The sequence below is a fragment of the Scyliorhinus torazame genome, chromosome 20 (genome assembly GCF_047496885.1).
Source record: "Scyliorhinus torazame isolate Kashiwa2021f chromosome 20, sScyTor2.1, whole genome shotgun sequence".
NCBI lineage: Eukaryota > Metazoa > Chordata > Chondrichthyes > Carcharhiniformes > Scyliorhinidae > Scyliorhinus > Scyliorhinus torazame.
This window is the reverse complement of record NC_092726.1, coordinates 11,443,978-11,458,218: the sequence shown is the minus strand read 5'-3', so window position 1 is coordinate 11,458,218 and position 14,241 is coordinate 11,443,978. Positions and strand designations below refer to the sequence as shown.

General features: G+C 50.7%; 1 protein-coding gene across 1 annotated transcript in view; it reads right to left on the bottom strand.

The window, feature by feature from the left end:
* sema4c (sema domain, immunoglobulin domain (Ig), transmembrane domain (TM) and short cytoplasmic domain, (semaphorin) 4C) overlaps positions 1-14,241 on the bottom strand; it is an 84,183-nt gene that overhangs the window by 17,870 nt on the left and 52,072 nt on the right. The window contains 3 exon segments of the mRNA XM_072485659.1: positions 3,533-3,684; positions 9,221-9,337; positions 11,878-11,974. Of these exon segments, the coding sequence (XP_072341760.1) occupies positions 3,533-3,684; positions 9,221-9,337; positions 11,878-11,974 (366 nt within the window).

Here is a 14,241-nt window from a genome sequence, read left to right as displayed (position 1 = left end):
TTCCTCACCTCACCCTGTCCACTCCCTGGCCCAAACAAGCATAAAAACAACCAATCAGCTTCTTGCTCAACCAGATCTATTTCCTTTCGAGTCATAGACATAGAACATACAGTGCAGAAGGAGGCCATTCAGCCCATCGAGTCTGCACCGACTCACTTAAGCCCTCACTTCCACCCTATCCCCGTAACCCAATAACCCCATCTAACCTTTTTTGGACACTAAGGGCAATTTAGCATGGCTAATCCACAGTGCAGAAGGAGGCAATTCGGCCCATGAAGTCTGCGCCAGCACTTGAAAAGAGCACCCCACCCGATCCCTGTAACCCCATCAATCCACCTAACCTGCACATCTTTGGACTGTGGGAGGAAACCGGAGCACCCGGAGGAAACCCACGCACACACGGGGAGAACGTGCAGACTCCGCACAGACAGTGACCCAAGCCGGGAATCGAACCTGGGACCCTGGAGCTGTGAAGCTACAGTGCTAACCACTGTGCTACCATGTTGCCCAAGTCGTGGCTGAGAAAGGAAGCTAGACCACAAGACCTAGGAGAAGTAGGCCATTCGGCCCATTGAGTCTGTTTAACCATTAAATAAGATCATGACTGATACGATATTAAGTGTCTATACAAGTTTGGTGGGGTTACATGGGTTACAGGGATAGGGTGGAGGTGCTCTGGGGTTACTGGGTTACGGGGATTGGGTGGGGTGCTCTTTCCAAGTGCTGGCGCAGATTCCATGGGCCGAATGGCCTCCTTCTGCACTGTTGATTCTATGATAATCCTCAACCCATTTTATCGCCTTATCCCCATAACCCTTGATTACCTTACTGACTAAAAATCTATCTCCGCCTTGAGCATACTTAACAACCCAGGCTCCACAGCTCTCTGTTATAAAAATTAACTACCCTCTGAGAGAAGAAATTCCTCCTCATCTCAGTCTTAAATGGGTGACCACTTATTCAGAGATCGGGGGCGCGATTCTCCACTCCCACGCCGGTTGGGAGAATCGCCTGGGCCTCCAAAATTTCCGGGGACGCCGGTCCGACGCCCTCCCGCGATTCTCCCAAGCGGCGGGAACGGCCTAGTCGAGTTTCGCGGGCCGCAGAGTCGCCGGAGACACCCAAAATGGCGATTCTCCGGCACCCCTGCTATTCTGAGGCCCGGATGGGCCGAGCAGCCAGGCCAAAACGGCAGGTTCCCCCCGGCGCCGTCCACACCTGGTCGCTGAAGTCGTGGGCGGTGCGTGAACGCTGGGGGGGGGGCAGCCTGTGGGGGGAAGAGGGGGGATCCTGCACCGGGCTTCACCTGGAATGTGGGGTGGCCCGCGATCGGTGCCCACCGATCGTCGGGCCGTCCTCTCTTAAGGAGGACCTCCTTCCTTCCGCGGCCCCGCAAGATCCGTCCTCCATCTTCTTGCGGGGCGGACTTAGAGAGGACGGCAACCACGCATGCGCGGGTTGGCGCTGGCCAACCCGCGCATGCGCGGGTGACGCCCGTTATGTGGTGCCGGCCGCGTCATCTATGCGGCGCTGCCTTTACGCGGGCGACAAGGCCTGGCGCGTGTAGATGACGCGGCCCCGATACTGGCCCATTGTCAGGGCCTGAATCGGTCAGGACCGGGGCCGTTCCGCGCCATCGTGAACCACGACGGCGTTCACGACGGCGCGGCCACTTCGGCGTGGGGGTGGAGAATCCCGCCCCATGTCCTCTGGTGCTAGACTCTCCCACAAGATTAAACAGCCTCTCATTATCTACCCTGTCAAGCCCCAGTAATTCAACTTGTCTCAATAAGGTCTCCGCCCATTCTTGTCAACTCCACTGAGTACAGGCCCAATCTACTCAACCTCTCCTCAGAAGAAAACCCTCCATTCAAATTAATGAACCTTCTCTTGACTGCCTCCAATGCCAGTATATCTTTTCTTGGATAAGGGGACCCAAACTGTTCACTGTTCCAGGTATGGTCTAACTAGTGCCTTGTATAGTTTTCGCAGGACTTCAGTGTTTTTTTGCTCCATTCCCTTGGAAATAAATTTGCCTTCCCAATTACCTGCTGAACTTGGAGGCCAGCTTGTTATGATTAATGCACGAGGACACCTAAATCCCTCTGTGCTGCAGTTTTCTGCAATCTCTCTCCATTTAAATAATATTCAGCTCCTTCATTCTTCCTAAAAAGTGCACAACTTGACAAATTCCTACATTATATTCCATCTGCCAAGTTTTTTTTTTACCCACTCACCTAACCCGCCTCTATCCCTCTGCAGACTCTTTGCCTTCCCACCTACTTTTGTGTCTGTCCCCATCACCGACTGATCTCCACCGGGGCAGTCCCGTTCACAGTAGCACGTCATCTTTCGTCATGCAACAACAACAAGCTGCATTTGCACGGCACCTCGAACGGAGCACCGCACGGGAACATTATCAAACAACATTTAATGATGAGGTGGGATTTAAAGATCACCTTAAAAGGAAGAGAGGGAGATAGAGGGTGGGAATTTTAGAGCTTCAGGTTGGAACAGTTGAAACCACGAACAGAGCAGTCAGCTTTAGTCAGTGAAAGCTGAAGACAGGCGAATTGGAGGAGGAGAGACATGGCCTCACTTAAACCATTTGGGCAAAAGGCAGCACTCTGACCAATGTGGCACTCCCTCAGCGCTGCACTGAATTGTCAGCATAGATTGCTGGTAATTAGATTATCCCTAGCTATGGATTCAAATTTCTCAAACCAGTAATGAGAATGTTACTGACTGAACAAAGCTGGTCTCCGAGTGTCACATTCATTTTAAACCCGTGACCTCTCCCAGTCTCGCTGTCAATTAGTGCGGAAAACAAGTCAACTGGGAATCGGATAGAGGCAGCCCAAAAATGTCTCAGTCGGTGCCCCCAGCAGCTGTGTGGCGACCTTTGTGTGATGCTAATTGAATTGGAAATGAGGACTCTGGGGTCACAAGGCAGTATTGTAAACCATAATAACTTCCATCTCGGTCCCCTCCGAGAGCGAGGCAGAGAATCCTTGCTAATGGTGGGCTTTGGATGCGCGTTGCATGGGGGCGAGATTTTATTGGGAAAGATTAGACCAGGAAATGAAGTGATGGGGGGGAGGAACATTCAGAAAGCTGTAGCTGGAACCAGATGTGACAGAGCAGAGGAAGGGGGATGGGAGATGACAGTTATAACACAGACACGGAGAGGAGAAGCTGGGAGACAGAATATAAGGGGAGAGCCTCACTAGAATCAAGACAAAGAGCAGCAACAGATCATGTTGAAGAAAGCATTCCTCAGTGTTCTGCACATCAGGAGCTTGAGGAACAAAGCGGGAAGAATGAGGGAGGATGATTTTATTTAAAAAAACAGCCAGGGTGCCCACTCTTCAGGCACAAACACAGATCGAGTCCCCAGTTGTTCTATCCTCATGCTGCACACTTAACTCCACACAACAAGGCCATCAGAAAAGCCACCCCTCAGTGTGTGTGTGTGTACGTTGATTCAAAGACCACCCTGAATGGACTGGCCGGATGGCAAAGCTCATCTTACCTTACACACCCGAGCAACCCTCGCCACCACCTGCTCTCTGTAGCAGTCATATTCTACAGCTCTCTCGCTGAAGAAGAAGTATATCTTATCATCGTCCCCCATCTCGCTGTTGGCACTTTCTTGGATGTACGCAGAGCCGACAAAGTTTGGTTCTGGAATGAATGGACAGGGGTCAAGTGTCTGGGGAGGCAACAATTATCAGCGGCATCCACTCAAACAGGTTTTGCCCAAGAAAATACACACGTTTGATCGAAGCACCAAGTTTCACAGGAGCAACAAACTGGCAAAACAGACTACAATCCGTAATTGCCTTGTCCGGGTTGAGGCCAGGCAGCAGTGGGACTATTCCCATGAGGTTTCAGCAGCACAAGCAGAGAGGTCTCCTTGTCCTGCTCAGTGCACCCACGTTGTTTGACCAGCCATCAGCCCATCACAGAGTCTGGTGACCTAGTTGTTTGTCAATGGAAGGTTAGTTGAATAAGAATGGCATACCTCTGTTCTTTGTGGGAAAAGGTGGAAAATGAGACAGCCACGATAATGGACCGAAGGCTGGCCACCTCAGAGGAGAACCTTTGTTTGAGAGGGTGAGTGGAGCTTAAAGGAGGAGAGAGAGAAAGAATGCTGTTCTGAACAGTTACAGGCAGAAGGCTGTGGAAATTGACCAGAGGAGTCATGAAAGTTACCACCGAGGCAGGCTTTGGAAAAAGATTCTGAACAAATAAATGCCCCTAACAAACCAAAAAATGTTTCATAAATACAAGTATTTGACAAAGTATAATACAAGTATTATACAAGCTTTGATCAAGAATCATTGGTCTCGAAACGTTAGCGCTTTTCTCTCCCTATAGATGCTGCTCGACCTGTTGAGATTTTTCAGCATTTTCTCTTTAGTTTCAGATTCCAGCATCCGCAGTAATTTGCTTTTATCAAGTATTGCCATGGCCTGTCTCTAAGCAACATGGTTATTTGAAGTGATGTTTAATGGGAACTAGTGTGTTTAGGTGAAGAAACTGCATGTAGTCTGTCAGTGTTAGAGCTGAAGTAAAAGTTTAAATATGGTTTTCTTTTCTTTCATTGTAGTAAAGTTTTTAAAAATAAAATAACCACGCTCTCTATATCTTATATCATTACTCCTGGAACAAATCGATCTTTCCACACCGCATTCAAACTTTTAAAAGGTGACGGCATCTGGTCCAGTCTCTTAGCCACTGTTGCAAGCTAAGCAGGCACCGTAACACCGGTAAAATGCTTTTACCTCATTTACCCGTATCAAAGCTCTTCACAATTCCGAGCACCTCTGGCAAATTGTTCCACAACCTTCTCTGCTTGAAGGATAACACCCCCAGCCTCTTCATGTAACATGATCCCGAGTAAATCTCTTCTGCGCCTTGTCTGGGCACAGCACTTCTCTGAAGTGCTGTGCCCAGAATTGGACACAGTTCTCCAGCTGGGGCCCAGCCAGCCATTTCTAATCACTCAGCATAATTTCCATGCCTTTTTGCACTCGGCCTCTAGACATCAAGCCCAGGTTCCCGAGTGCCTTCTGTTTAAAAATAAGACAGCCACGTCAACCTGTCCTTCCACGTCCAAAGATTTCTGCATGCAAACCCCCTGGGTGACTTTTCGAATGGGATGCTGAAGCTGAGTAACAGGATGGCCACCAAGTGGTGTCACTTTCAGAAGCAGATGAGAAAGAAGAAGATTGACAGGGTGCGGTCATTGTGTGAAAAGAGAGGGAAAGGAGAGCCAATTCCTTAAAAAGGAGTTGTCTGATTTATCCATTTGGCCCATCAGGCTGTTTATGCTCCAGAGGCCGAGCCAGCTGCCCCACAATGACGTGCCGCCTCTTCAGAAAGCAGCCCAGCCTGTCACTTACAATCCTCACTTTTCACAATCGAGGGCCAAGAACAGTAAGCTGCCTGCCAGTCCCCGCTCGTGTTATTGCAAAGGAGGTTGTGTTGCTCTGCCTCCCGGAGCAAACAGTCTCCCACTTGTTTCAAATGCTGGCACGTGGCCTGCTTTTGAGAGATCACACCAGCTGGCAGAGTGAGATGATCAGGGCACACTCATTTAAAAGCTCATTCCATTCTGGTAGGCAGCAGAGGGACCCGATGGTTGTCGGTGCATCTGCAGCCCCCCCCCTTCACCTCAAATCACCAACTGCTGCTGGGTTTAGCTTCCACCGAGACTGCCGTCATGTCCAAATAATCAGGCTTCATCTGTCAGCCAAGCATAATGCAATAGAGCACCGCTCCTGGCCCTTAACATCAATCGCACTTCCCACACTGGACAGAAATCCCAGCACAATGCTTTTGGTCTCCCCATTTCAAGTTCCTTGGCAATTGCAGCTTTTCTTGTGTTTCTGCACTGTGATGGGGAATGGGACGCTGCCACGACATGGGTCCGGCTTTATTCTTTGCCGCCTTTTCCCTGGTTCCTGTATTTCTGCGGGGATAGGCGAGCTGCAAGGAGGAGGTTTAAATCAAATGAGAGTAGGGAAGGGCTTCAGCTCGAGACTGCAGTTCTTCTTCTGCTGCAATATTAACGGGGATTTGCTGCTTCAATCCACGACAGCAGATGAAGGCTCTTGCAGCACAGAATGAAGCAGAAGAGGAATGAGTTCAAATAAAGTGCTCTGATACCAGGAAATAATGGGACCAATGCTGGAGACCTGATTTGAGAGGGGGTGACAAGCTGTCTCAGGTCTATTTTTCAGGCACAGAGGAATATTGCACACTTTCCAGTAATCTATGGTGTGGCCCTTTTGTGGTCACAATGTGGAATCTGAATTCAGCTCTCATCAGCATCTGTCACACTATATCCAACCCTGTGCTGAACCTATCCTGAGAGTGTTTCATGGGGACTGTGTAGAGCGAGCTTTACTTTGTATCTGACCACGTACCTACCCTGGGAATGTTTGATGGAGACAGTGTGGTGGGAAATGTATACACACCACAGCTCTCCCCCACCAACTCCCACACTAACATCACCCCCCACATACATCTCCCCACACACCTGCTCCCACATACACCCGCTCCCACACACCCCCTCACCCCCCCCCCCCACCCCCCCCCCCCCCCACCCCCACACACACACACACATACCCTCCTCGACAAACTACACCACACCCTCCCCCAAAACCGGCCCCCCCACCCCCCATGCACAAGACACTCGACATTCCAACATGTCAGAAAGTCAGAGGTGCAATCTACAAGCCGGGTCTTCAGCGAGGGGAATGGGCCATGTAGAAAATGTGACTTCAACGAGAGGAGGCATGCTGCAAAGGGCGAGACCTCCACGAGGAGTGGTGTCCCCCCAAAGTAACACACCGTAAACATACTTCACATTCAAGTAAATCTGACTGTAAACACCAACACCAGGAAGTTTCCTGTATTTCATTAGAGCCACTGACATCAGCACATTGTTGCTTTGGTGACCAAATATTTCCACAGTGAGAAGCATTGAAATAAAGGTAAGGCTGCCAACCCAAAGATGATTATTAATCCCCACCTGTTGGGCATTTCCACAACAGAGAATCTGGCAATGATCTTCTGTTCAAGTCTATATCACAGCTGGGGTTCTCCGTTGCGAGTACACCCAGCTCCCGCTGCTAGCGAGCATTCACTGCAGTGAGATCGGAGAAGACCGTGAACAGACGGAGAATCCCGCCCAAATCCTTCCCATCTGTGCTCCCCCAATTCCACTCAGTTGACAAGTTTTAAATTTCAAAATCAACAAAAGATGCTCCAGGTTATGAAAAAGTCAAACAAAATCTTAGTTTCAGCCAGGGTTCTGTTCACAAGACAGTCATGTGTCAGGTGTGTGGAGTAGAATGGTTGCTGCACAAGAATCATAGAATTTACAGTGCTGAAGGAGGCCAATCGGCCCACTGAGTCTGCACCGGCCCTTGGAAAGAGCATCCTACCCAAGCCCACATCATCACTCTATCCCCACCCAACCTTTTTGGACACTACGGGCAATTTATCTTGGCCAATCCATCGAACCTGCACATCTTTGGACTGTGGGAAGAAACCGGAGCACCCGGAGGAAACCCACACAGACACGGGGAGGATGTGCAGACTCCGCACAGACAGTGACCCAGCGGGGAATCGAACCTGGGACCCTGGAACTGTGAAGCAACTGTGCTAACCACTATGCTACCGTGACACAAGGTGACAAAGTTCCCATTTATCCCATCCCTATGGAGAGTAGTAATGTTTCACTGGTGGTCTGGGCGTGACAGGCCTTTTCAATGTTACTGGACAACTGAATGCAGCAGAACGGAATCTGGAGGAACTCCAGGTTGGGAAGGCCACAAAATCAACACAACCAGAAGCTGGACTGGCAACCGATTCACTCCGAGTTTTCTTTTTAGCAATATACCGGATCTCCACAAATCCCTCCTTGAGGGTTGAAACCATTCCTTGCGTTACTTCCGGGTTTAGATGAACATGATTGACATTTCCCTGCGCCCTGCCCTGAAAAAAACGTCGGGAATGCTATTATTACATGTGCTGATTACTCATTCCAACACTAATGATTTACGCAAACACGCTGCTGCAAGATTTTACAGCCTCCAGAGAGGAGAGTGGATCAGTCCATAGAACATAGAACATACAGTGCAGAAGGAGACCATTGGGCCCATCGAGTCTGCACCAACCCATTTAAGCCCTCACTTCCACCCTATCCCCGTAATCCAATAACCCTTCCTACCCTTTTTGGTCACTAAGGGCAATTTAGTATGGCTAATCCACCTAACCTGCACGGCGATTGTGGAAGGAAATCAGAGCACCCGGACGAAACCCATGCAGACACGGGGAGAACGGGAAGACTCCGCACAGCAGATCTCAGAGGAGAGAGGGTCTTTGAGCAGATTTCAGAGAGGAGAGAGGGTCTTTGAGCAGATTTCAGAGAGGAGAGACGTCTTTGAGCAGATTTTAGAGAGGATAGTGAGATGTAAGTACGAGGCGTTAGCAAGAAGAACCAGTTGTAAATAGCAGGATTTTAGTGAGGAGAGTGTGGCTTTAAATAGAGCATGTCCACCAGAGTCTAAGTGTTTGCATTGTGGAATTGTTTATCTCATTGAAGTAGCTGAAATATTGGGGAACCACTGATGTAGAGGGACTTTTAATCTTGTGTCTAACCCCTTGCTGTACCAGTCCTGCGAGTGTTTTATGGGGGCACTGTAGAGTGCGTTTTACTCTGTATCTAACCCTGTGCTGTACCTGTCCTGGGAGTATTGGTGGGGACAGTGTAGAAAAAATTTCACGACATCTAATCTGTGCTGCACCTGACCTGATGCGAACATTGGGTGCCTGCAGTAAAAGGTATTCCATCTCCCAGCACTCCCTCTGTCCATATATGGGCGGCACAGTAGCACTGTGGCTTCACATCTCCAGGGTCCCAGGTTCAATTCCCGCTTGGGTCACTGTGCGGAGTCTGCGCGTTCTCCCCGTGTCTGCGTGGGTTTCCTCCCACAAGTCCCAAAAGACGTGCTGTTGGGTGAATTGGACATTCTGAATTCTCCCACTGTACCCGCACAGGCACCGGAGTGTGGCAACAAGGGGATTTTCACAGTAACTTCATTGCAGTGTTAATGTCAGCCTATTTGTGACACCAATAAAGATTATTGTTATTATTATGAGCAAGTTAATAATGCAAGGAATGCAAGTTGTTTAAAGACCTCACCATTGAGCCAGGAAGCGAGATATTCTGTCTTCATCGAGTAGTGATGTCCCAGATTCCGCAAGATAACTGGCTCGGTGCCAAGGAAGTTGTTCAGAGTTGCAGAATATAATTCCCCGTCTGAAAAGACAAAGCGCAGGGGCATAAACGTCGCGAGTTCTGCTTACATTGGCCAATAAAACACGTCTGCCAGAAGTGGGGCTGGAAGTGGCTCACAAGCCTCACATCGCCAACCTTTGTCAGCCTGCAGCAGGGAACATTGCCGAGCAGTTGACCTTCAGGATTTTTCTGGGGGATGTGAGCCCAGCTGCACAGAATTTCCAAATGCATGGAGAAGCCCTTGTGAAACCGGTGCTGCATCCTTCCCGATATTCCAATCACTTGTCATTCTGTCTATATCAAACACGCTGTCGCTTGTACAGCGTGCATCTGCTGTCATTTCCCACCACCCTGCCCGAACAATCCTTTCCACAGCTTCTTCCTGCCAACTCCAGTCCCTTCACTGCCCATCTGTTGTCACTTTCCAAGCCAACATGTCGGGTTTTGATGGCACTCCATTTGATTTTTCACCTCCTGGAAGAACAACCTTTTGAGAAGCCTGCACCCTCATATTCCTGCTGCCTCCCCATTTCGGAACCAGCTGTAAATTTAACACATGAAGAACTGGTTCCAGAATTGCCGATCGCTTATCGTGATGAACAAATGATTAAGTATTGGCCCCAGTGTGTCTCCGTCACAGTCTGACCCGCTCTCTCTGTTTCACACACACACAACTCCATTTTCTATTCTTCACAAACATCATGCACTGTGCCATATTCCCATGACGTTCAGATTTATTCGCTTTTTTAACAAGCCTCATTTCATCGGCAAGCACTTTTTAAACAAGAGCCAGTTTTGAGCAGTCAGAGCTGGGTATCCCAGCTGATTCCCCCCCCCCGCCCCGCGCACACTCTTCCTATCCAGAGGAACCACGGCCAAGTGGGGTCAGCTGATTCCCACCGGACAGAGTGTACACACAGCAAATGGCTAAAGGCGGGATTGGATCAAGCCTGCACACCATACACAGCCGGGCAGCCTGCCAACATTTCTGATCCAGGCGACGCACAATGAATTATAGAAAGACTGGGACCGGAGGGGGTCACTCTCCCAAGACGACCGGTGCCAGCTCTCGACCAGAATCATCGTCTCTGATTCCGGTCCCCTTTGGAGCCTTCCTGACTAGGGACTAGAGGAGTGGGGGGGAGGGGGGAGAGACATAGCAGACTTTGACGTCACTACAAGGTCAATCGTGTGAAGTTTATGCAGCAATTAAGCACTCACTCTCGATTTACAATTATCATCTCACATTCCCACTTCCTGTTCTGTGTTTCCCATCCAAATATTACTGAGGGGAACACTGGCTGCTCGTTAACCAGACTTTAGAGTTGGGCATTATGGAAAAAGCAGAGACACGCACAACTCCCTGATAGGGATGGAGTTTGTTAGATAAGGATATTTGGAAGGAGAGATGGCTAATTCTATGTGAGATTAATATTCCAAGGCACATGGGACTCTTCTGGGATATGCTGACAGTTGTATTTGAGTTGGCAGGCAGCGTGTGTTTGAATGGTTTATGGGGAGTCAGAGGTCAGGGGATGGGGGGGGCAGTGCAATGTTTGGAAAGCACGCTCGCTGTTTGTACAGATCAGTTTACTCCAGTAATCAAGTGGAAATGGAGCTGGCAGTCAGGATAACTGGTACATAAACATGTCTGCCCAGCTCGTACAAACTATTCTCTCCCTTCAACATCACCAACCCTGATTCCTGGCCCGCGTTCGGCAAAGCAACATGGCAGCAAACCAGGTCAAGGCCATGGTCTCAGGTCCAACCCACTTCCTCAAATCTGGCTTCCAGTGGGAAAGGCCTTGGGTCTCCCTGGGTGACAAGTTTCATGGCGAATGGCACCATTCTTGTCATCCACGGGTCTGCATGAGGCGGCGCAGTGCAGCCCAGTCCTCAACCCTTGGCCACCACCTGCTGAGTAACTCTGGTTTGCTGTGCCCTGTGCCACACAGGGTGTTGCCAATATTCGTCAGGGAAAGTAAAATACATTGGTGAAAATAAAGAGAAAGCAGCAGAAATAGGCTGCGGGATTCTCTGTCGGCGGGATCCTCCACTTAGCCGGCAGCGCACGCTTAGCTGGCAGCACACTCGCGCCCGCGGCATGCCCGACGGCGAGGGGTGGCCACAATGGGAAACTGCATTGGCCGGCTGCCGGAATGGAGGATCCTGCTGCCGATGGGGGCACTCCGTGCCAGAAAACCAGGCTGGCGGGGCGGAGAATCCCGCCACTATGTTTTGCTTTGTATTTGAACGTTTCATTCGATCTAACTGAGCAGCAAGCAGCATTGTCGAGCTCGAACCAGTACCTGGCACAATCACACTGCATGTTCCATTGTCACTTCCCCGCAGTGTGGCACCACACCCAGGCTCACAATTCTAATGTGCTGCCTTCAGCTGCACACAACTGGCTTTTGTTTTGCTTTTTAACAGGGAGCAACAAAATACAGGTGCCAGTTAGAACTCTCCCTCCAACACACCCAGTGACAGAGCCACACAGCTTCACAACTCGAGAAAACACAAGCAGGGACTCTGCAACCAAGGGCCCCCGAGGTACTCACCCACAATCAGACCGGTGTGACTTTTGGCAGGGTCATAGGGACACTTGCCCTTCCCGTCTTCCATGGCCGCTTTGTTTAAAGTGAAATTACGCACCTCCTGCAATATAAGGAACAAAATCATTTTAAGAACATAAGAATTAGGAGCAGGAGTCAGTAATTCAGCCCCACTATCCTGCTCCACCATTCAATACAATCGTGGCTGTTCTCATCGTGGCCTGAACTCCACTTTCCTGCCCCTTCTCTCTAACCCTCCCTCCCGCGAATCTCTCTCTAACCCTCCCTCCCGCGAATCTCTCTCTAACCCTCTCTCCCGCGAATCTCTCTCTAACCCTCCCTCCCGCGAATCTCTCTCTAACCCTCCCTCCCGCGAATCTCTCTCTAACCCTCTCTCCCGCGAATCTCTCTCTAACCCTCCCTCCCGCGAATCTCTCTCTAACCCTCTCTCCCGCGAATCTCTCTCTAACCCCTCCCTCCCGCGAATCTCTCTAACCCTCCCTCCCGCGAATCTCTCTCTAACCCTCCCTCCCGCGAATCTCTCTCTAACCCTCCCTCCCGCGAATCTCTCTCTAACCCTCCCTCCCGCGAATCTCTCTCTAACCCTCCCTCCCGCGAATCTCTCTCTAACCCTCCCTCCCGCGAATCTCTCTCTAACCCTCTCTCCCGCGAATCTCTCTCTAACCCCTCCCTCCCGCGAATCTCTCTAACCCTCCCTCCCGCGAATCTCTCTCTAACCCTCCCTCCCGCGAATCTCTCTTGCCCTCCCTCCCGCGAATCTCTCTCTAACCCTCCCTCCCGCGAATCTCTCTCTAACCCTCTCTCCCGCGAATCTCTCACTAACCCTCCCTCCCGCGAATCTCTCTTGCCCTCCCTCCCGCGAATCTTTCTCTAACCCTCCCTCCCGCGAATCTCTCTCTAACCCTCCCTCCCGCGAATCTCTCTCTAACCCTCCCTCCCGCGAATCTCTCTCTAACCCTCCCTCCCGTGAATCTCTCTCTAACCCTCCCTCCCGCGAATCTCTCTAACCCATTCTCCCGCGAATCTCTCTCTAGCCCTCCCTCCCGCGAATCTCTCTCTAACCCTCCCTCCCGTGAATCTCTCTCTAACCCTCCCTCCCGCGAATCTCTCTCTAACCCTCCCTCCCGCGAATCTCTCTCTAACCCTCCCTCCCGCGAATCTCTCTCTAACCCATTCTCCCGCGAATCTCTCTCTAACCCTCCCTGCCGCGAATCTCTCTCTAACCCTCCCTCCCGCGAATCTCTCTAGCCCTCCCTCCCGCGAATCTCTCACTAACCCTCCCTCCCGCAAATCTCTCTAGCCCTCCCTCCCGCGAATCTCTCACTAACCCTCCCTCCCGCAAATCTCTCTAGCCCTCCCTCCCGCGAATCTCTCTCTAACCCTCCCTCCCGCGAATCTCTCACTAACCCTCCCTCCCGCGAATCTCTCTCTAACCCTCCCTCCCGCGAATCTCTCTAGCCCCCCCTCCCGCGAATCTCTCTCTAATCCTCCCTCCCGCGAATCTCTCTAGCCCTCCCTCCCACAAATCTCTCTCTAACCCTCCCTCCCACGAATCTCTCTCAAACCCTCCCTCCCGCGGATCTCTCTCTAACCCTCCCTCCCGCAAATCTCTCTCTAACCCTTCCTCCCGCGAATCTCTCTATCTCCTTATATTCCGGCATCCACTGGGGGAGAGAATTCCACAGATTCAGCACCCTTTGCTTGAAGTGATTCCTCCTCATTACTGTTCAAAATCTGCCACCCCTAAGTCTAAAACTATGACCTCTCGCTCTAGATTGTCCGACAGTACTTCCCTATTTTTCTACCCTATTCCATTAGCAATGAATGCCAGAATTCCATTCACCTGCCTTTTCTATCCCCAATTGTCATGATTATTCCTCAGCTTAGTGGGCAGCACGGTAGCATTGTGGATAGCACAATTGCTTCACAGCTCCAGGGTCCCAGGTTCGATTCCTGGCTTGGGTCACTGTCTGTGCAGAGTCTGCACATTCTCCCCGTGTGTGTGCGTGGGTTTTCTCCGGGTGCTCCGGTTTCCTCCCACAGTCCAAAGATGTGCGGGTTAGGTGGATTGGCCATGCTAAATTGCCCACAGTGTCCAAAACTGCCCTTAGTGTTGGGTGGGGTTACTGGGTTATGGGGATAGGGTGGAGGTGTGCAGTTGGGAGGGTGCTCTTTCCAAGAGCCGGTGCAGACTCGATGGGCCGAATGGCCTCCTTCTGCACTGTAAATTCTATGATTCTATGAACCCTTTCCCTCTATGGAAGCCATTGCGTGGTGCAGGTAAAGTACACACAGCAGGTAAAGTACACACAGTATCGATTTGGGGGAAATACTGCTCGTTTGAACAGG